The sequence below is a fragment of the Mixophyes fleayi genome, chromosome 5 (assembly GCF_038048845.1).
Source record: "Mixophyes fleayi isolate aMixFle1 chromosome 5, aMixFle1.hap1, whole genome shotgun sequence".
In the NCBI taxonomy this organism is placed as follows: Eukaryota; Metazoa; Chordata; class Amphibia; order Anura; family Limnodynastidae; genus Mixophyes; species Mixophyes fleayi.
Genome location: NC_134406.1, coordinates 9,548,750 through 9,572,342, shown reverse-complemented (window position 1 = coordinate 9,572,342; position 23,593 = coordinate 9,548,750). Strand labels below are relative to the sequence as shown.

The window sequence follows — 23,593 nt, the reverse complement described above, 5'->3', positions numbered from 1 at the left end:
TGAATGAGAACTTTAGTGTTTTAGTGGTGTCCTGTAATTCAGCACTAACTCTATTAGGTTTATACACAGAAAATGTTTCTATATATCATGAGATTTTATATTATCATCATCATCACTATCATCACCATTTATTTATATAGCGCCACTAATTCCGCAGCGCTGTACAGAGAACTCAATCACATCAGTCCCTGCCCCATTGGAGCTTACAGTCTAAATTCCCTAACATACACACACAGACAGAGAGAGACTAGTGTCAGTCAATTTGTTATCAGCCAATTAACCTACCAGTAAGTTTTTGGAGTGTGGGAGGAAACCGGAGCACCCAGAGGATACCCATACAAACAGGTGGAGAACATACAAACTCTACACAGATAAGGCCATGACCCCAGTGCTGTGAGGTAGAAGTGCTAACCACTTAGCCACCGTGCTACCCATATATTTTATTATATCTATACTATATTGTATCTCTGTATGTGCATTACATCGTATCTATGTATGTGTACTATATTGTATCTCTGTACGCGTGTGTACTAGATTTTATCTATGTATGTGTACTATATTGTATCTATGTATGTATACTATATTGTATTTATGTATGTGTACTATATTGTATCTATGTATGTGTACTATATTGTATCTATGTATGTGTACTATATTGTATCTATGTATGTGTACTATATTGTATCTATGTATGTGTACTATATTGTATCTATGTATGTGTACTATATTGTATCTCTGTACGTGTGTATACTATATTGTATCTATGTATGTGTACTATATTGTATCTATGTATGTGTACTATATTGTATCTATGTATGTGTACTATATTGTATCTCTGTACGTGTGTATACTATATTGTATCTATGTATGTGTACTATATTGTATCTATGTATGTGTACTATATTGTATCTATGTATGTGTACTATATTGTATCTATGTATGTGTACTATATTGTATCTATGTATGTGTACTATATTGTATCTATGTTTGCAAAACTACATTCGTACAGGTGTGAACAACAATCTAATTTACTTAAATTTAAATTGTAAACGAAATATAGATACATTTCACAATGTATTTAATTAGGAAAGAACACTTTGATTATAATTGTTATTGCGCTATGGTAATTTTAGCCAGCTAGACAACACCTTCTAACAGCCTACAGATGTCATCACTGTGTATCAAGAAGTTTGGCCTGTGACTACAAGCTCCCAGTACACAGCACATGAACAACAAACAATGATACAAACCAATAAATATTAAGAACATTATGGGGTTTTTTCCCTAATAAATAGTAGAGTTCAAATGCATTCCATGTCATGCTACATATTTACATTAAGAAAAAGAAGTATTTTAACATTAGTTTCAGTTCTTAAATGCTCACGAGCAGAGTCCCCTCTAGCTATTGTCTCATGTCTGTCTACTGTCCGTCTATCTCACACGTCCTTATCACGTCTTTTGCTGCGTTCTGTGTGAGTCCCTACAATTTTTTTTATCTATCACGCTCATGTTTCATGTATTAGTGATTTCGTTCACTGTATTAGTTATGTGTTATCTGTATTTGTATGATTATCCTCCACTACTGAATCTGGGGCACCCTATAAATAAATAAATACTTAAACAATAATAATTATAATACTGATAATGTTCATGTAACAGATTTACTTAGTTGTTATCAATATCATTAGGTTCTGTGATTCTTTCACTTGATGTTTCAGACAGATTATTTGAAGCTAATCCAGTCTCACGATTAATTTTGTGGATTCAGACATTTGCCCTTTAACAGACTTTTGTAAATAATGAACCAACTATTAAGAGAATAAAGTTAACATATTTAGTGTTTTATATCTAAATAATTTGTTACAAAATAACTCTTTCATACATTAATAATATTTCTACAAAGAATGTATTCTATTTATAGTTAATTGATGTCTCTTTTACAACCGGGGAGCAGGATTTGTATCTAGAAGTATAATGATATTGTGCAAGTGCAGGAATATGAGATTCCTTTGATTTGCATTTGACGTTTCATTAAAGAGTCAGTTTTGCTGCCTATTATGCTTCCTGTCTCCTGTGGATTCCTAATATTCCTCCGGGACCGAGTTCCCTTTCGCAGATATGGAACTGCCGGAAGACAGAGGCTGACGCCACAGAAGGACTGAATCATTGAGCTCCATTTATGGATAAGGGGTGTGGGAGAAGATAAAAGATTGGGCTTGCGGACATGAAGATAAACTTCTGAGAGAAGCTGGATAATAGAGCTTGTTGTAACTCTATCCTGCGTCACTCTACACAATGCCTCATATTACAGAACGGTCACCTCTCTAAGATACGGCGCCCGGCACGTCACAATGGAAAATAAGTCTGTTTCCAGCATCCTGTATTTGGCTTAAAGTCCCAATAGCCTCATGTAGAACAAATTAGAACAAATTAAGTTTGTATTTTTATAGCTTAAAGGGAAAGTCCACAGAAGTATTACTTCATTTGAAAAATATTACTAAAAATGATTATATACACACACACAAAACACAGAAGCAAATTTGGGAAAATGTTTGCAAATGACTCTTGTGTACTTGACTATTCCTACTGACTAGAATTTTCTCATATCATGGGCTAATTTGATTTGGTTTATTTAGGATTTTTGTGCAGCAATTACCATTTATAATGATCTTTGCTATTCTGAATGGACTCAATTTTCTATCCATTCATTTTATTTGCACATAGTGTTAAATTAATAGGAATATACCAATGAATTTAAGCAACTACGTGTAACTGTGATGTAATACTAGCAATATAATATATAATATTTTTTTTTATAAAGGTTGTGCTGAGGAAATATAGTCCCATTGTCTGTTCAAAGGTCATTGCTTAGGCTCAGCCATTCTCCATAAACTACTCCACGTTTATTTATTTATTAACCTTTATTTTTATAGCACCAGCATATTCTGTAGCGCTGTACATTTGGGAACATAGTAAAAAAAAACAATACTGGGTAATACAGGCACAGCCTTGCTCGCAAGCTTACCATCTATAGGACAACAGGGGTTCGATACATCATCATCACCATTTATTTATATAGCACCACTAATTCCGCAGCGCTGTACAGAGAACTCACTCACATCAGTCCCTAACACACACACACACACAGACTAGGGTCAATTTTGATAACAGCCAATTAACCTACCAGTATGTTTTTGGGGTGTGGGAGGAAACCGGAGCACCTGGAGGAAACCCACGCAAACACGGGGAGAACATATACAAACTCCTCACAGATAAGGCCATGGTTGGGAATTGAACTCATGACCACAGTGCTGTAAGGCAGAAGTGCTAACCACTTAGCCACCGTGCTGCCCCCAGTTTGCAGTGTAATAACCACTAAGTGGGCTATATGATCCAGTCACACAGCAATGTTGGTCTGAGGGTCAGAAGGTTGTTTGAGTATAGAAAGAGGACACCTGTACATTTTGTGGGGGCTGTGTAGAGTGGTGCTAATCAGGTGGAATAGCCTCATGATGTTAGGAGGCTAGTTTGGGAATTTAATAAGCTTGCTTGAAGAGGTGGGTTTTCAGGGAAAGTTTGGAGGCTAAGGAAAAGTCTTGTTGGGCGGACGTTCCACAGAATGGCTGCAGTCTGATAAAAGTCATAGTACAGATAAAAAATAATAACACTTAGAACACAGGGGAAGGTTTTTAAGCTTTGTGGCTTTCCCAAGACACATGAGAAGAAATCTGATAAATATCTGTGTATTCCTAGAACTTAGACTGTTGCCACGTTTATTGTACTGTAGAGTTAAGCTGGTTATAGAGTTTAAGACAGTTTTGGCTATGGAGGCACATAGATGGGTACGGACAAACCTGTAAGACAAAGCTGCATTAGCACAGTCAGTTGTCGGCAGCATGAATATCATTGTCCTACTGCATCCATCAAATGAATGGTTTCCAATCAGATGTAGATGAGGCTCGGCAGGCTTTTTTTTAACCATGTAGCAATTTATAGATGATCGAGTCATGGCCTAATTGGCCGTTCAAATTGCACCGTGTATGAGCATATTAAGAGAAGGAGTAGCAGGGTCCAGTGCAGGATTTTGACAGGAGAGGTTTCAGATTTGTCTTTCACCATATGCCATTTATATGTCTACTCTTCAAGTACTACATAGAGCAGTGTTGGCTAACCTGTGACACTCCAGGTGTTGAGAAACTACAAGTCCCTGCATACCCTTCAAGCAATAAGCTGCCACATATTGGCATGTCCCAGCATGGACATGTAGTTAGTTAGCCAACACTGAGTATATACAGCCAACAATTATAGTGTATGACATCCTGATTCGCGCACTGCAAAATGGGTGGGGCTTAACAGCATCATGGGTGGAGTTTTACTAAAATGTGCCCGTTAGTGGGTGGGATTTGGTTAGAATGGGGGTGTGGTTTATATTGTCCCGCTTTCGGGATTCTAAATGTTGGGAGGTATGGTATGCTTTCTGCTATGGAAAAGCCTTCAAATCACAGTGTCTTCCAAACAGGAGCCGGTATAGCTATAATGTTAGAAATAGCTGCGCAAAAGATTTCGTTCATGCTGGTTACACGTGCTGACAATATTAGCTCAATATCATCATACATGTGGCTACAAAAGGAGCCGTAATCCAAACAAAATGAATTAGATAATTTTTTTGGCAATGCCAATAAAGGACACATTTATCAAAGAATGATAAACTAGTGTTTTTCACTGGCACTAAAGCTTTCCGCAAGAGCTCCCCACCAATGATGATTCACCGCCAATAGCTTCCCCATGCCAAGTGTGTGTAAGCCTTTTTAACAGGCATTTACCACCACAAAACGTTTCTGTTATCGCTGTCTCAGGATGAAAGCGAATGAAAAAAATGCTTTATTTGACTTATACTGTGACGGTGTATACTGCGACACAGCGTTCATGTACTGTATTGTAGTTCAATAAGGGAACACCTAATATATCAGTAATATATCAGTGGTAGCAAGATAAAATTGCAGCAATTCTCCATGTCTGCAGCAGGGGGCAGTAGTAATCTATATATTAGACTGAATCGCTTTTTTTTGTTTACTCTGATAACGTTTAATAATTTATTCTGTTTGACTGTTTAACTATAAAATGTATTAATATCATTGATGTATCATTAAATGCAATCTGCAGAGCAGCATTAAACAATCAGTAAGAAGTAGAGCTGAGCACAATGACATTGCACACTGTATTTGTATATTCGCACTAGTCTGAGATGACCACAGTCAGTTCATATGTGAGGTGGTCGGGTGGGACGTCTGAAATTTTGCTGCCAAGTGCGATAATTTCGTTCATTTCCAGTAAAACAGTTTGGATACTAAATGTCAGCACGGTAGCTCAGCGGTTAGCACTTCTGCCTTACAGCACTGGGGTCATAAGTTCAATTCCTGACCATGGCCTTATCTGTGTGGAGTTTGTATGTTCTCCCCGTGTTTGTGTGGGTTTCCTCCGGGTGCTCCGGTTTCCTCCCACACTCCAAAAACATACTGGTAGGTTAATTGACTGCTAGTAAATTGACCCTAGTCTGTGTGTGTATGTTAGGGGAATTTAGATTGTAAGCTCCAATGGGGCAGGGACTGATGTGAGTGAGTTCTCTGTACAGCGCTGCGGAATCAGTGGCGCTATATAAATAAATGGTAATGATGATGAAGGATAACCTTGGAATATTCAACAATAAGATCCAAATCCACCAAAGGTAGAGCAGTACTTATAGGAGGATAGAAGGTAATATTTTGCATTATCTCCATGTTTACTGGATGATATTTTAGCAATCCAGGTACCACCAAAGTTAATCGGTGTTTCAGTCTAAACATTCCAGACTCTAAGGGGCATATTCAATTAGGATTCCGGTCCGCGGGAACGTGTCGGAACAGGCTGCAAAGTTAATCCAAAGTACCGCAATAATGTGGATTTTCGTGCGCACCCCGTAGGGTTGCGTAGGAAAATCTGCGTTATTATGGTACCGTATTACCGTCACAATGTGCATGTTCCGTGGTAACGTGCATTACCGTGGACCGGAAACCTAATTGAATATGTCCCTAAAGGACAAATTAGGTCATACCCATAAAATGCCCAAAGCACACTTCAATACAATCAAACTCCACAAATGTTGTTCAAGACCAAAGCTATTTCAGACAAGCCATGCCCAATCTGGGTTCCAACATTGAGATTGTACTATGAAAAATCTGTTCCCGGGTACTGGCTCCCGTATCTTTTGCATACTTGCCCAAATTACTCCTCTCCCCTCCTATTCTGGGACAGTAGAAAAGTATGATCTATACCACAGTTGCCAAATGTTGCTATTAACAATAGACAGATCCAAAGTTTGATTATTTGTCCCTGGCAGTTTTTGACTGTCTCTATTTTAGCCTCACAGCACCACTGCTGATAATCTGTGTTCTCTTGCAGTTACTTTTTAATACCTTCTAAGATTTATAATTGGAAAAATAGTGTACATTAGACCACACCCTTAACTTGCTCCAACCACGCCCACAGTGAATCTAACAACATATTAACATCAGGGTCTATTATGAATGGAAATAGATAGAGGACATTTCCTTTAATCCTAGAGGAATTGTCCTGTGTTTTTTTTTTCATTAGTTGGGAAAGAAATAAGGCTTGCACAATAAACTGACCCTGAATATATTGAGGGGTTCAGTGAATGGAGAGGAGAGGAGAGAAAAGGATCAGGAATACACCAGTTTTATCAAACCCCCATACGTCAGATCTCCCAACATTATAAAAAGCAAAATCCGTGCCCCTGATCTGCACACCACGTCTGGTTATCCCCAAACGTCAATCAGTTCCACCCAAATCCCTCCCTGTTTGTTCCAAGCCCCATCCACATTATCGCAAGGTCGCGCCTCTTTCTGGGTGCACGAATCAGGACGGTCCCACCAAAACAGAGACTGTTGGGAGTTATGTACGATGGAGACAGAACGAAGGGCTGGTTAATTATTAATATTGAAGAATGACTGTCTGTCAGGCAGCAACAGGATCTGACAGCTGGGGAAAATCTGCTGCAAATATAATATGTATAAAATAGATACAAATATAATATTATATACAAATGCCTACGGTGAGAAGTACGGTGTTTTATCTATCGTGAAAATATAGAACTGTGTTTAGGTCTTGTACACGCGAGTGTTAATCGTAAGCCTTTAAATGAGTTCTTAAAGTACAAGATTTTTGTCCTGATTCATCAAGGTCCGTAACTGCCAATTTTGGGCGTTTTGCTTGTAAAAATCACTAGGAGATACGGCTGTTAGCACAGCCCTGTCCGCTGCGTGTTTATGTGCAAAGGACACTTACTACAGCCTATGATTTCGAGGAGTGAACTGGGCAGGGAAGGGTTTTACCATAGTCAATAAGCAGTAGTAGGGGCCAAACTCAAGCGCACGCAGCCAAGTCCAAATCCAGCTCTGAGCATCTCAAAGCAGTGGCGGATCCAGGGGGGGGGGGCTCCCCCCTAGCAGAGCAGCGGGGCAGCACACTGTCACTGCCGAGCGGACCTGCACATATTGTGCAGCAGCCGGCAGCCTTAGAAGTCGGAAAGGGGGCGGGGCCTAAATCCCCCCCCTACATCGCCCCGGGTATAGCAATTTCCTAGATCCGCCCCTGTCTCAAAGTTACCTGTTTTTCTTGCTCTAGCTACTGGGCTAGTCTAAGTCCTGATCAGTAGTGCTGCCAGTCTTGTATGCATGCTATAACATGTGTTTGCAAACAGGAGCAACTGTAAAAGTGTATTTTCTGTAAAGTAGACATTAGCAACATTTTTTTTAAACTGTTTTATCATTAATGCCTTTATTATTAACACGTGACATTAATTCAATATATTTTTTTATTTTTCCTGTGAAATCTTTTGCAAATTTATAATCCACATAGGTATTGAAACTAGAGATGCACGGGTTCGGTTTTCTGAAAACCGAACCCATCCGAACTTAGTGCATCCGAGTAGGCTCGCGAGACGGCATGGTACTTTCGCACATTCTCGGATATGAAGGCAAAACGTCATCTTTGCGTTGTCGAATCTCACAGGTTTTAGATTCCATAAGTACCGCCCTCCCCAGGAGATCCAGCTCCATTGTTCACACAGAAACATGGGTAGCAGTGTTCTTGTCACTCTCCAGTCTCCAGTTCCATTGCTCAGTGCCATTGCTCACACAGAAACAGGTGTAGCAGTGTTCTTGTCACTCTCCAGTCTCCAGTTCCATTGCTCAGTGTCATTGCTCACACAGAAACAGGGGTAGCAGTGATCTTGTCACTCTCCAGTCTTCAGTGACATTGCTCAGTGCGATTGCTCACACAGAAACAGGAGGGGTAGTAGTGTTGTTGTCACTTGACAAAAATTGACTGAAATGACTGGAAATTAATGTCATTGAGGTTAATAATAATGCAGGAACAAAAAAAAGGGTCAAATTATATGATTTTAGCAAAAACAATAGGAATTTTAGATAAAAATAGGGATTCAAAACCAAAACCAAAACACGCGAGGGCGGTTTTGCCAAAACCAAAACACAAAGTTAATCCAGAACCAAAACCAAAACAAAAACAAAAACACGGGGGTCAGTGAACATCTCTAATTGAAACGTATCCTACAGCATGTTGTAAAGTAGAGCACAGCAGACTTACACCCGAATTACTCAGCCAGAGCCGTAACTAGGGTGGTGCGGGCGGTGCCGTCGCCCCGAGCGCAAGCCCGAGGGGGCGCAGCAGCCGCCCGCTACCTTCCCCTCTGTGGCTCAAAGTAAAAAAAAAATATCTAAAAAAAATTAAATAAAATAAAAAAATATTGCCCCCCCCCCCCCCCCGCGACTCATGCAGGGGGGGTGCCGCGAGTCGGGGGAGGGGGGGTCGGTTACCGCGAGTCGGGGGAGGGGGGGTCGGGTGCCGCGAGTCGGGGGAGGGGCTAGTGTGGTGGCTGGTCAAAGAATGATCACACTGTCTGTCAGACAGTGTGTATAAAGTTATTTGTCAGGACCCGCCCCCTCCCCTTCCAGGATGCTGTGCTCCGCTCCACCCCCCCCTCTGAAAAGAAAGTGAGGAGCGGCCATTGCTGAGCAGAGAGAGTGAGTCCCCTGCATCTACTGCTGACTGCTATGCTGACCATCCAGGAGGGAAGAAAAATAGGTAAGTAAATGTTATATTGTAATTAAAATATATATTTAAAAAAAAAAAATAGGAAATAGGGTGCTCCATCCAGGAGCAAAAACTGAGGGAGTGTAGTGGGGAAGCAAAATCTATGGGGGCAGGGGACATGAAAATGTATAATGATTATTTTTTGGTATTGTATTTTTTGGTATTTTGCATTTATGTATTCTCCCCTGTCCCTCTCATCTACCCCATCTGTGCCACCTTCTCCCCAGTCCCTCTCATCTACCCCCTTGTGCCACCTTCTCCCCAGTCCCTCTCATCTACCCCCCTGTCCCACCTTCTCCACAGTCCCTCTCATCTACCCCCCTGTGCCACCTTCTCCCCAGTCCTTCTCATCTACCCCCCTGTCCCACCTTCTCAGTTCCTCTCATCTACCCCCCTGTCCCACCTTCTCCACAGTCCCTCTCATCTACCCCCCTGTGCCACCTTCTCCCCAGTTCCTCTCATCTACTCCCCCCCCCCATGTGCCACCTTGTCCCCAGGCTCTCTCATCTACTACCCCCTCTGTGCCACCTTGTCCCCAGGCTCTCTCATCTACTACCCCCTCTGTGCCACCTTGTCCCCAGGCCCTTTCATCTACTACCCCCTCTGTGCCACCTTGTCCCCAGGCTCTCTCATCTACTACCCCCTCTGTGCCACCTTGTCCCCAGGCTCTCTCATCTACTACCCCCTCTGTGCCACCTTCTCCCCTGTCCCTCTCATCTACCCCCTTGCACCATCTTCTCCCCTATTCCTCTTACTTGTCATCCTGCAGCCCACTTCCAGCACTGGGTTTATATGTATTTAAAAATCCAAATTTATATAGTGTATGTTGTGTAAAGTACAGGAAATAGAAAATTTGTCATTTTCATATTCATAATCTATGATTTCTATTTTCCTCCACATAGTGTCTATTGCAAAAAATACAGGTGTAGCCAAGGGCTCTTATATTTCTTCCCTATAGTGAGAGAAATTTGTATAGGTTACACCTGTATTTTTGAGGCTACCAACTACACAGCAATACAAAAGAATTCATTCAGTAAAGTGCTAGCCACACCCCCACATTAGGTTGGCCACACCCACTTGGCAAATGTCACTCCCACTTAGATGGGGGGCGCCGGTGCCCTGTCTCGCCCAGGGCACTAAAATGTCTAGTTACGGCACTGTACTCAGCGCACATATCTTGAGATCCGAGCCTTGATCAATTCGGGAGTACACAAAGCCTAAATACGTGCGTATAATACTGACAGCGGGTTGCGCTCAGAATACATGCGTTGATGGGTCAGGACCTTTATGCCCTAGCATTGTTTACTCAACACTTTAGTATGTGAGCCCTAACTATGTAATACTACTAGTATATCGGGGAGTATCAGTCCCCGCTGAACGCTCTGAGATATCTCTTGCCGTATCGGATGATTGCTCTGATATTGCTGCATGTATAAGGCATTACTTATCAAGTATCTTTTTTCTTAAAATCGACAATTTTCTGCTGGATTTAAAATGTGCATTTTATTAAAGTCATAACCCGGCGTGTTGAGTTTTAAAATATATATTTCCCAACCCCTTTTGCCAGGTTTTTCCTTTAATAAAATTACCGTTTTAGATCCCTCTGTCAAAATCTCAGAAAAACTTTGTTTTAAAAAACAATTATGCTTGATAAATAATGCCCAGCGTGTTAGAATGGTCCTAATGGATCAAACCATTATCGGATGAGTAGGAAAACTCGGTCGGAAGATGACCGTAGAGGACAGCTATTGGCCTACGAGTGTTGTACATCTTTGGACCATACTAATAAGCCCAAGATAAACCATTATAAATCCTGCTGCTCTGCCTAAAATAGTAAGTGGTAACGTGAAGTAACCGGAGAGCCGCATTAATGTCCCTCCAGCCTTCAAAGGGTCCCTGCAGAGGAAGGAGGGAGAGCACAGTGCCCTCCCTCCTCCGCGTCTGCCCTGTGACCTCCCGTGCAGAGAAGGTCATGTGATGCAGAAGTTGGCTGCACTCGTTCTGGTAAGATCGGAAGCAGTCGGCTGATGAGCCGCCTGTTGCCCGTCGCTGGCATAATCGTTGGAGCTAGTGGATAATTTGGCTGCTCAAATGTGTGGTAGAATTGGAACCTGATTCTGTCGCTTGAGGGGCCAGAATAAAGTATTGTAAAACCCCAAGGTAGATTTTGGAAGAATAGCACATGCAAGAAATACAAAAAAAATATCTCAACACCTCACTAAATATATGTGTTTTGTGTAGAGATGCTCAGGCTCGGTTCCTCGGAAACCGAACACACCCGAACTTAGGGGATCTGAGTACCTCGGTAGTGTTGCGCGCCCTCGGAATTGAAAACGAGGCAAAACGTCATCGTGACATCGTCGGATCTCAGATCTCGCGAGTTTTGGATTCCATTTTAAGATTCAAAATAACGTTGGGTGGGAGGGAGGGAGGACCCAAGGACAATTCCATCTTGCACCATTTTTCTTTTCTGCCACTGCTGTGTGCCAATGTGTCCTAGATGTGCTAGGAACTGCCGTGTGTTTGTGTCATTGCTCTGTCGCTTACCATCCAGCCAGGTCGCTGCAGTATTTCTCCGAAAGTGTATGAAAATAATATTGTGACCTGTGAGGAGACCTAAATTGACTGCAAATGACTTGAAATGAGTGTTATTGAGGTTAATAATAATGTAGGAACAAATAAAGAGCAAAATTAAGTGATTTTAGCATATTTTAGCAATTTTTCTGAAAAATACAAAACCAAAACCAAAACACAAAGCTAATCCAGATCCAAAACCAAAACTAGTTCACAAGGGTCAGTGAGCCTCTCTAGTTTTGTGCTTTGTGCACCACAAAACCAACCGCCACATAAGTTATACAATTATCCTTGAATAAAGCTGAATGATGAAACTATCGTCAACTTTCTGAGTAATATTAATCCAGTAAACAATATGGCTGCCTACACTCTGCACATGTAATGGATACACTTCTAATACCCTGAAATATTCACAGATAACTCCAATGTGTTCTATACATTACTGACGACTGGTACACCGTGTTCTTTCATTTAGGAACAATTACATTTGTACATATCCCTTCCCTTCAGAGTCTCTTTGCTGTGAGGTTCCATGCTAATTTTCAATGTTCAATACAATTACATATATAAACCATTAATCATTTACAAGAACAATTTCCATACACCATTTATGGTTTGCCTGGTTCAGTCCATCCATCATCCTCTTTAATGAATACATATAAGGCAATAATGCAATATTAAATTGTATTAATGTACCAACCACTGATAATTCTATTTGCACAGTGTTATTTCCCAGGTGTATATCACACGGCAGGGGCCCTGTCTTTGAAGCTCTCTATTTATATTCTTTTTCAATGATAATGTTCTATACTTAGCTTTATTAAAACGGATGGAGGTGTAGACGTACTCGCGGCTATATTTCCACTCAGATTGTTTAATGAGAAACGAAAATGTTTCAGTGAAATTTGAAGAACACACTGTAATGCATATGAAGGCTAATCAAATCGAGTGTTTTATAACATAATCTACTAATGTATTTTCTCACTAATCGTGTCCCCGCAGATTCGCAATCATTTATTGGCGAGTGTGAGGTGCTTTGGTGTAATTAGGTCTGGGGAAATTTAGGTCTCAGAACGGTACAAAAAAAAAATCCTTTCAGCTTTCTCTAAATATCGATCTCAGGCTTTAAAGGATCACGTCTGATTAAAAGTGATTACTCCGATGGGCTGTAATACCAACCTCTTGCAGGGTGTAAGACAAAATATAAATAAATGTCTTCTCATTAATTTGTGTTTATTAATATAATGATATGTATGCATGTACTGCTAAAAACACAGCCAAAAAGCCCAATATATTATTATTATTACCATTTATTTATATAGCGCCACTAATTCCGCAGCACTGTACAGAGAACTCACTCACATCAGTCCCTGCCCCATTGGGGCTTACAGTCTAAATTCCCTAATATACATACACACAGACAGTCAGACAGACTAGGGTCAATTTTGATAGCAGCCAATTAACCTACTAGTATGTTTTTGGAGTGTGGGAGGAAACCGGAGCACCCGGAGGAAACCCACGCAAACACAGGGAGAACATACAAACTCCACACAGATAAGGCCAGGGTCAGGAATTGAACTCATGACCCCAGTGCTGTGAGGCAGAAGTGCTAACCACTGATCCACCATGCTGAAAATGTACATGGGATTTTTTGAAAGCTTTAAGAACATTTTTAGAAATGTACTTGTTATAGTTTGTATCTATCTAAAAATGCTAAAATATAAATTGTTTTATATAGATCAAATGGAGCAAATTTTTTGAATAGCTCCTTGCTAATCACACTGAGTGCCTCTACGTCATGTACACACATAGATTATTTAATGAGTGGGTGGGGCTGATGAAGTGGTAAGCTCTGGCACAATGTTTTAATTTAGTTAAGTGTTGGCATGGGGGGGGGAGGTTGGCTGAACCTGCCCAATATGCAATGTCTGGAAGGAAACATTCAGATTTTCAGTATTTCACTGATCCAGCACAAACGTTTCAGTAGAATTACCACATTACGCGCTAACTTATAATAAACCGCTTTTCCCACAGAGAGCAATATTCTCAGAGGTACTCAGATGCCCCCAATATTTGAGCTCAGCGTAATAAGAATTTATCATGGACGTCAGGTAGTAAAGCTGTAGGAGACTCACGGAACTGGCAAACTAAGAGAAAACACCAGATGGTGGTCAAGAGGTAACTGAAAGGAATGCAAATGGTCGAACAGCGTACGTGGATAAACGGGGACAAGCCGAGGTCGGTGCGGAGAGCAGGCAAGGAAAGTCAAGAAAACAAGTCAAAGGGTCAAGACGGGCAACAGACCAAAGAATAACTAGGAATCAGGCAGAAGGTCAGGCAACAGGTTTTCCAACAATATCGAGACAACAGCAGCAGGCAAACGAGTTACAGGCACAACGCTATAACCAACAGGGAGGCTAAGCACTCTCTGCCATTTAAAGTACTGTAGGCCAATCATGGGGCCTCTACTTATGCGAGCCCCCCGCAGGGATAAGTGAGTCACATGTCCACTATAGCGGACAGAGGATGCTTCCCGACTGGTTGCAGGCCAGCAGCCAATCTAAAAGCTTCCCGTTTGTCTAGCAACAGCCGGGACAGAAGATTGACAGTTAGCCGGCCCGAGTACTGAAGCTGGTGACACACAGTCTGCTAGGCTTTAAGAACAGGGGTATCAAGAATTTATGTCAGATCTGTGCCTTATATAGTTTAGTGGGCTCTGTCAAGTCCTATGGATGATTTAATAGTACATATTTAATAATAAATGATGAAGAGGGGAAAAGGGCCCCTTGTGTTTAAGGGGCCAACTTACTATGCCACAGCTTATCACAGTGCTAGGAAATCATGTTTCAATTCAATTTAACAATAAACAGGGGCAGCTAAGCAATACTCAGCTCCCCGGCCACACTGACTGGCAGCAGTTAGAGAACTCTATTTATATTCTAAGAGGACTCTAACCGCTGCACCAGCCAGTTGTCCTGGCTTGTCTGACCGCATGACCCAGTTCACATATGTGCAGTAGAACAGGAAGCCTGGACCGTTCAGTTCCACCACTTTCCGTAAATAGAAAAAAGAAAAGAAAAAGTTAAAAGTTAATATTTTTTTTATTTTTATAATATCATCAAAACGCGATGGCGTTAGCAATAGGAGGACAGCGGTATTACTTGTGCTTCCACGGTCCATGGTGAATAGGCTTCATCATTTTACGCGTGGGGAAGCTTTCGCCACATAGATCCTCTGAAATCAACCGCAGGCTATTACCATTGAATGTTATCACCGGAAGGGAAGGCTTCGTAGGGCTCGGTAAATAGAGAGAAGCCCCATCTTCACATGAGAAATGTTTTTTTTCCTACTAATAAATATACCTTAATGAGAGGATTCTCTCCTTTCAAGTGTTATGCTTGACCGAGGTGATCCCAAGATCTCTTGGTGGAATTATACAAATGTAAAAAAATTAAAAGCACTAATTCTACCCTCAACCTGATAGTATGTATGTCTCTATAGCCCTTGCTTACCCCTACATGAGCTCAATTCCTAAATCTGAAACTACCATAAGTTTAAACCCTGCAGATAAATTACCCCAAAGTGGTCTGGAATCCCATGAATGTATCTTAACATTCTGCAATTCCAGGTGTGAACTCCTTTCATCTCCAGTACCGTGCCCACACAGAACCATTTCTGGCTATTTCGACACAAACATTGTTCCCTCTAAAATAAGTGATATGGAAATTATAGTGTTAAAATCTGAGTGGATTAAGAAAAATCAGGGTCCTAGTGTAGCTCTCATTAGATTATTCTATTAACACTTAATTTCAAGATTTTTCCTATTATAGGAAATCTTTGGGCATGATTAAGCATAATTAGTTAGTAAATGCTACATTGAAATTATTAACATTCAGCCATGTACCCAAAACCAAGTTTCTATGAAGGTTGCTCATAAAGCAGACATACAGTCATGGCCAAAAGTTTTGAGAATGACACGAGTATTGGTTTTCATACAGTTCGCTGCTTCAGTGTTTTAGACCTTTTTGTCAGATGTTGCTATGTTATACCGAAGGTAAATTACAAGCATTTCATAAGTGTCTAAGGCTTTTATTGATAATTGCATTAAGTTTATGCAAAGAGTCAATATTTGCAGTGTTGACCCTTCTTTTTGAAGACCTCTGCAATTGGCCCTGGCATGCTGTCAATCAACTTCTGGGACACATACTGACTGATGGCCGCACATTCTTGTCTAATCAATGCTTGGAGTTGGTTAGAATTTGTGCATTTTTCTTTGCCCACCCTCCTCTTGAGGATTGACCACAAGTTCTCAATGGAATTAAGGTCTGGGGAGTTTCCTGGCCATGGAATCAAACTTTTGATGTTTTGATCCCTAAGTCAATTAATTATCACTTTTGCCTTATGGCAAGGTGCTCCATCATGCTGGAAAAGGCATTGTTCATCACCAAACTGTTCTTGGATGATTGGGAGAAGTTGCTCTTGGAGGATGTTTTGGTTACATTCTTTATTCATGGCTGTGGTCTTAGGCAAAATTGTGAGTGAGCCCACTCCCTTGGCTGAGAAGCAACCCCACACATGAATGGTCTCAGGATGATTTACTGTAGTCATGACACAGGACTGATGGTAGCACTCACCTTTCCTTCACCAGACAAACATTTTTCCAAATGCCCCAAACAATCTGAAAGGGGATTCATTAGAGAAAATTACTTTACCCCAGTCCTCAGCAGTCCAATCCCTGTACCTTTTGCAGAATATCAGGCTGTCCCTGATGTTTTTCCTGGAGAGAAGTGGCTCCTTTGCTGGCCTTCTTGACACTAGGCTATCCTCAAAAAGTCTTTGTCTCACTGTGCGTGCAGATGCACTCACACCTGCCTGCTGCCATTCCTGAGGAAACTCTGCACTGGTGGTGCCCCGATCCCGCAGCTGAATCAACTTTAGGAGACGATCCTTGCGCTTGCTGGATGGTCTTGGGCGCCCTGAAGCATTCTTTATAACTATTAAACCTCTCTCCTTGAAGTTCATGATGATCCGATAAATGGTTGATTTGGGTAGAATCTTACTCGCAGCAATATCCTTGACTGTAAAGCCCTTTTTGTGCAAAGCATGGATGACTGCACCTGTTTCCTTGCAGGTAACCATGGCTAACAGAGGAAGACAATGATTTTAAGCACCACCCTCCTTTTAAAGCTTCCAGTTTGTTATTCTAACTCAATCAGCATGACAGAGTGATCTCCAGCCTTGTCCTGGTCAACACTCTCACCTGTGTTAACGAGAGAATCACTGACCTCATGTCAGCTGGTCCTTTTGTGGCATGGCTGAAATGCAGTGGAAATGTTGTTTTGGGGATAAAGTTCATTTTCATGGTAAAGAGGGACTTTGAAATTAATTGCAATTCATCTGATCACTCTTCAAATTCTGGAGTATATGCAAATCACCATCATAAAAACTAAGGCAGCAGACTTTGTGAAAAATAATATTAGTGTCATTCTCAAAGTTTTGCCCATGACTGTAGCACTAAACCTGTAATTATGAACTATTTGGAGCCAAGAATAGCACCTGTGGTCATCATAACAATAAAGATTTTTGAGTTGAATGGATATTAAAGAGTAAATACATAATTTTTTGTTTTGGGGTGGGGGGGGAGTGCGAGGGGAGTTCTGCGGCTTACAGCACAAACAATCCTAAACACATGGGAGTATAACTCCTCCCATCAGTAAAGAGAAAATAACCCAGCCCTCAAAAGCTACCAACAGGTCATGTTTTCAGGATTTCTGTCTGTAGAAACAGGTGGGATAATAACTGACCCAGAAAAATAGATTAACTTCCCTGTGTATGATTAAAGATATCCTGAAAACATGACCTGTTGGTAGCTCTTGAGGACTGGGTGTGAGCACCTCTAAACTAGGCTGCTTAGTAAGATTTCACGGCTATGGCTATACATAAGGAAACAAGTGAACAATGTTTCTTTTTAGGGTATGAAGCTTTATTACAATTCTTCCAAGTCACATGAAACAAAAATTATGCAACAGTATCAAATATACCAACTGGTACCTAGAGAGGCAAATACCGGAGATCAGTCAAGATGTAGCAGATAGCAACAATAACAAAAAAGTTTCTTTGGGAATGTGTCAAACTATAAGGTCCATGTATTTTTTATGGTTAGAAATTTACTGGGTTTTTTGGTTTGTTTTATTTCAATGTTGGTAAATAACAGTGCAGAAAGAGCAACGTGTGCAATCATCCTTGGTATTGTAACATAAATGACATAAATAACAATTGGAGGCTGACAATGTTTATGTAAATACCGGCATAAACTGCTCAATTCAAGCAGCTTCACAGTGAAGATGCATTTTTAAACATGGAGAGCAATTTAAAAAAAAATGACGAAAAAAGTACATTGTTCTGAAATTGATCCACATGAGCCACCACCCTTTCCCGAACCATCCCATGAGGAAGCAGCAATCCTGCCTACATGTTTGTATTTCCTGATTAAGTCTTTCTATCTTTTTAGCAGTAATAAGTTGGTGTGTTATGTTTCACCATTTTGATACATTTCCTTTTGAACGTACTGATTTAAATTACTCATAAATTTTATTATGATTTTTTCCAATCACTGCCAGAGTAGATTAATAAATGGATTGCTGAACTAATATCACAAATTGCCATGTTGTCTGGTTTCTTACCGTCTCCCCTCTACCGCCCTTTTCACCTCGTTCTCCTTGCAAACCCTAAATAAAAATAAGAAAGTTAAACTTTAATACTTTTTTGTAATTAATTATTTTCTAGGCAGTAGAAATGGGGCCCGTTTTACTGTTATCAATTTGGGTCATTTATAGTCTGTCTATCTAAAATATCAATGCAAAGTATATTATACGCCCAAAATTAATATATTTAACAGGACAGTCTCTATAGTCCCTGTGGGCAAACGAGCTATAAATATATGTATATATATCAGTATGAAAAACCCTTGTGCGAAGCAGAAATTTCTGAACATAATTACAGTATCAAGTATTATTTATCTGCAATGGAGGTTCTCATAATTTCCTTAGAAAGGCACCACGTTACTTGGCCACTCTCCAGGGCTTCAATTAATAACGAAATGGACATGCGCAGCAGCTCATTTTCGGCGATGCTGAATTATACAGCAGCCGCGGCGCTGTCAAAGAAGCCTCTGCGGCAGTGCTGTACTATAGTACAATACAGCATCGCTGCGAACGATTCTTTGACAGCGCCGCGGCTGCTGTACAGTACAGTGCTGCTGTGTAGGGGCAATGTTTAGCCCCCGTTCGTTCGCGGAGGGGAGAGGTTTCTGGAGAACCAGAAGCCTCCCCTGCGTGCGCCCCTGCTACTATACTTAAGGAGCTGACAGGCGATGTAGAGTTAGTCCCTACAAGTACAAAGTATAAAGTAAGTTTTACACTTGTCACTGATACATCAAAGCTGTATATTGTTTTAAGACTTCGGGAGAGGTACCATAGAAACATGATGATTCTAATATATTAATTTCAAACAACATTAAAAGTTCTGAATAACAACTTACAGGGGAACCCACTGGTCCACGATTTCCTGGTGGCCCTCGGGGCCCCTCCAATCCCTTTAAAGAAGACAAGAGAACATGTTAGCACATTCATAGCTTGGATATATTACACAAAGCAATATGTATAAGTCTATTCTAATTGTAATAGTTCATGAAATAAAGAAATACATTTTTTTGTAACAGTTGTGGCAAAAGAGACAATTATGTGTATTCTTACATTACCTGCACGGGGTGAGAGTACAGTGCGGTTATTGCAGAATGTCAGAGCTTTATAGCGCAGGTATTGCAGAATGTCAGAGCTTTACAGTGCGGTTATTGCAGAACGTCATAGCTTTACGGTGCAAGTATTGTTATATCAATGGAAAAGCAACCTCACTAATTGGTATATAGTGCTGTATGAAGTGTCTATTAAACAAAGCGCTTCAATGAAGACTACTCCATCTGTACTCCAGCTAATGCAACAGGTTTGCTTGAGAAAACGTGTTACATACAGTGTTGAGAAAAAGTTTTGAATAATTTAGAATTTTTTATATTCCTGCATTAGTTTGATTTAAATCTTGACTTACCTCCTAAAAATAGAATATGTGATTCTGATTAAACAAATAACACTAAAATTGAACGTTTATTTATCTTTGGTGATCACATTGATCCAACATTTACCAAAACTGTTAAAAAAAAATAAAAACTTACAAACCTATAGATTTAGCAACTAGCGGAACCTCATTCAGCAATAACTTCTCTCAAACATTTCCCGTATCTGTTGACTTATTATGCAAAACTGTTTCAGCTCCATGATACTGTATTGGATTAAGGTCAGTACTTTGCCTTTTCCATATGAAAACTCTACATTTATACAGATTAAGCTGTTTACTGTAGATTTACTTATTGTTTTAAAATCATGGTCATGTAATTTAACCCACGTTCCATTAGTGAGTGTTGTGGCCTGGAAAAGTAAAATGTTGTTTTTGGTATCTGTTCAAGCAAATTATTTTTTATTTAATGATAGAACATAGATTAAGGTCAAATCACATATTAGGACAAATTAATATATATATATATATATATATATAATTCAGAGATTAAAGAAATTTAGCTTGTCTCCTTTGTCCAGTCATTGGTAGTTTCTGGAAAAATATTAATGAATATTTTGTTGGTGTAGCGTATGTTCAATGTATGTACATCTGCAATTTTATGCACAGTCGCCTAAGGTTCGTACCCACTGATGTCACATATATAATTGATATGTTTTAGCGTCAATCAAACACATGTAAACTTATGCAAAATTAAAAACATTCTTCCAAATGTGACCATACATATTTGCGTTATCAACCGCATTTAGCTTCACTTGGGTGCGGTGCGATATTTTGAATATTTCCTGTTATGTTATGGAACGTTCAGAGCAACACTGTTAAAAACTTCCATTCCTATCAAATTAACAAGCAATTGTGTGTGCGTTTTATCACAAGCATTGAATAAGATGTCAACTTCCTGTCAACTTGTTGTCAACTTCCTGTCAACTTCCTGTCAACTTCCTGTCAACTTCCTGTCAACTTCCTGTTTTGTTTAAAAAATATAAAACATAAAAAACATAAAGAGAAATGATGTGGAATGCATCTAAACAGATATCAAACACATTGCGGTTTTCATGCATTATCACTTGAGATTTAATGTGCATCGATGACAAGCAAACAAAGTCATACTTTCCAACTCTACCCAAACTTCAGGAGTCTCCCGGACTCCCGGGAGAGCAGGCAAGTATCCAGCATACGGCAACTTGCTGTCAAAATGACGCGATTTGCGGTGAATCGTGTCATTTTGGCCCTGCCCCCGCGACAAAAACAGCATTTTGTCACAGGGGCGTGGCCAAAATAACACAATGCACCGCGCCCCATCCCTCCCGCCCTCCAACCACATCCCCCCCTGCCCTGGATCTCCCAGAATGAAGTTTTAAGAGGTTGGCAAGTATGAACAAAGTGTTGGAGTAGAAAGCTGCTGTCTTGTTGCCTATCAACTGGGCACTTTCATACCCGCCAATATTTAGAGTCCGGGAAGCAGAACAAATAAGCCCAACCCGCGTTCTACTCAAACTGCTCCCACAAACGGGCATATTTTGGTTTAAGCTCCACCTATTTTCTTTTTAAGCCATGCCCCTTTTCCAGTGCACAAATCAGGATGTCCCTCCAAAATCAGGACCATTGCCCTAGGGTTTAATACGCCTGAACTAATTCCCTTTCACTAATGATTGTGTCATAATAGCTATCTCAATGAACTCTTTTAATTCTGTATTTTTCATTAAAACAAAGCAATTAATAATGACACTTTTACCTGTAGTCCCGGTGGGCCTGCGACACCAGCTTCCCCTCTTTCGCCTCTGTCACCCTAAGAAATAAGATGGGAATATGACAGTTAGTAGTGATCATCAGCATGTAATAAAGAATTGTATGCCTCCGATGTAGGAGTTGAAAAGGAAATATGTCAGATTTATCACTATCTTCATGTAAACATCCAGTAAAATATAACGTTATTCTACATAGATCCATATTTTCAGCCTGTGTTTTGCTTTGCGGTGAAGAAATTACATATCAGCTATTGACTCAAACACAACAGCACCCTCTGAAAGACAATTATTATGAACGTTCGGAGGAAATGTGTGTTGTGGATGAAACTTGGCCATATTCATGAAAATATTTACAATAAATACATTGCATTGCTTGCAAAATAAGTAATTGTTCTGCCATTGGTTGTTAAATGTACAACCATAGTAACAGTTAGTGTTTCAATATTTTCAGTTTTGGAACCTTATTGCTATACTAGGGCTGTTTATGAAAACAGGTGCACAGTTCGCTGGATACAAAAGGTTCTGTAACTCATAGCAACCAACAGACATTTACTTTAATCTTTTAAACTGTACCATAAAAAGTTAGAATGTGATTGGTTGCCATGGATTTTACAGCATATAATAACATAATAAACAATTATAGAATAATATGTTGCAGAAAACACCTTTGCAGAACATAGCAACCAGTCAGACATTTGCTTTATAAGGCTTGTGTAGACAAAGGGTATATAATATTCAGTTGTTTGCTACTTGCGCTTGGTGAATTAGGTGAATTAATGAGGGGACATTTATAAAAGCCGCTGTACAGGTATTTGTGTAGAAATGAAGATGTTGCCCATTGCTGCCAATCACAGTCCGTAACTTTTCTAGTACAATTGAGAATATGAAAGCAAGCATCTGATTGGTCGCTATGGGTAACACTAACTTTTCTACACCGCGACCTGTATACAGCATTCATAAATGTTCCCCAATATGTTTTGTCTGTCAATACAAAATCTGTCTGTCAAGCACAAATATCTATATAACACCGTCACAAATTGGTAATGTATTCAGTATTTTTTTTTTGCATTATGTGTAATTGCAACATGAAGCCAGTACTATTGTATATTATATCACAACTATATGATACATAAGTGTCATGAATATAAGGAAAGTATCCAGTAAAATAGTTATATTTATCACCACTTATATTTGGAGAGTTTGGGGGATCTAGTTATCAAGACTCATGTAACGGAGATGTTCTATTATTGCTTATCGCAACCATAGAAAATCTTCACTTGTCTGATTTTTTTATTTTTTTTTAAATGTCCCTGGTGCAGCAATGCTCAGCTCCCTGGTGACACTGGGCGGCAGTGGTTAGAGGAGTCTTTCCGCTTGCCAGGTCCCTCTGTGTCAGGTCGTGTTGCCAGCTTGCGAATGGACGCTGGAATTAGAGGCCTGGGGGTAAATATATCAAGCTGCGAGTAACCGGCGGGTTTGGAGATGTTGCCTTTAGCAACCAATCAGATTCTAGCTGTAATTTATTAAGTATATTCTACAAAATGACAGCTAGAATCTGACTGTTGCTATAGGCAACATCTCCAGTTTTCAAACCCGCAGGAAACACGCAGCTTGATACATTTGTCTCCTGGACATTTGCTTCCAGTTCGAGGATTAAAAAAGAATAATAAAGTAAAAAAAAAAAATAGACCCCTACAAAAAAAACTTTATTTAGAAAAACGAATAAATACAATAATAACAATGTATTCTTTTCGGTGGCTAGCTTCTGCAACCCCCATCCTGAGATGTAGTCATTACCAGCCCTGGAGCTTTGATAAATAGGGAGAAGCATTAAAGTTGGCAAAAAGTTAAATTTTAGGACTTATACCCCTTTTGATAAATAGTCCCCTTGATGTCATTCCTGTAAAATATAACTTTATATTTGAAGAGAGCAGTGATGTCACCTGGGTCACATGACTCACCGGGATGGAATGTAT

General features: G+C 40.1%; 1 protein-coding gene across 2 annotated transcripts in view; it reads right to left on the bottom strand.

Moving 5' to 3' along the window:
• The window catches only part of COL22A1 (collagen type XXII alpha 1 chain), a 281,196-nt gene that overhangs the window by 114,973 nt on the left and 142,630 nt on the right, over positions 1–23,593 (bottom strand). For both annotated transcript variants that reach the window (XM_075211680.1, XM_075211681.1), the window contains exons 15-17: positions 21,605–21,658; positions 19,283–19,336; positions 18,426–18,470 (exon numbers count right to left, since the gene is read on the bottom strand). In XM_075211680.1, coding sequence (XP_075067781.1) covers positions 18,426–18,470; positions 19,283–19,336; positions 21,605–21,658 — 153 coding nt within the window. The remainder of the gene's footprint in view (positions 1–18,425; positions 18,471–19,282; positions 19,337–21,604; positions 21,659–23,593) is intronic.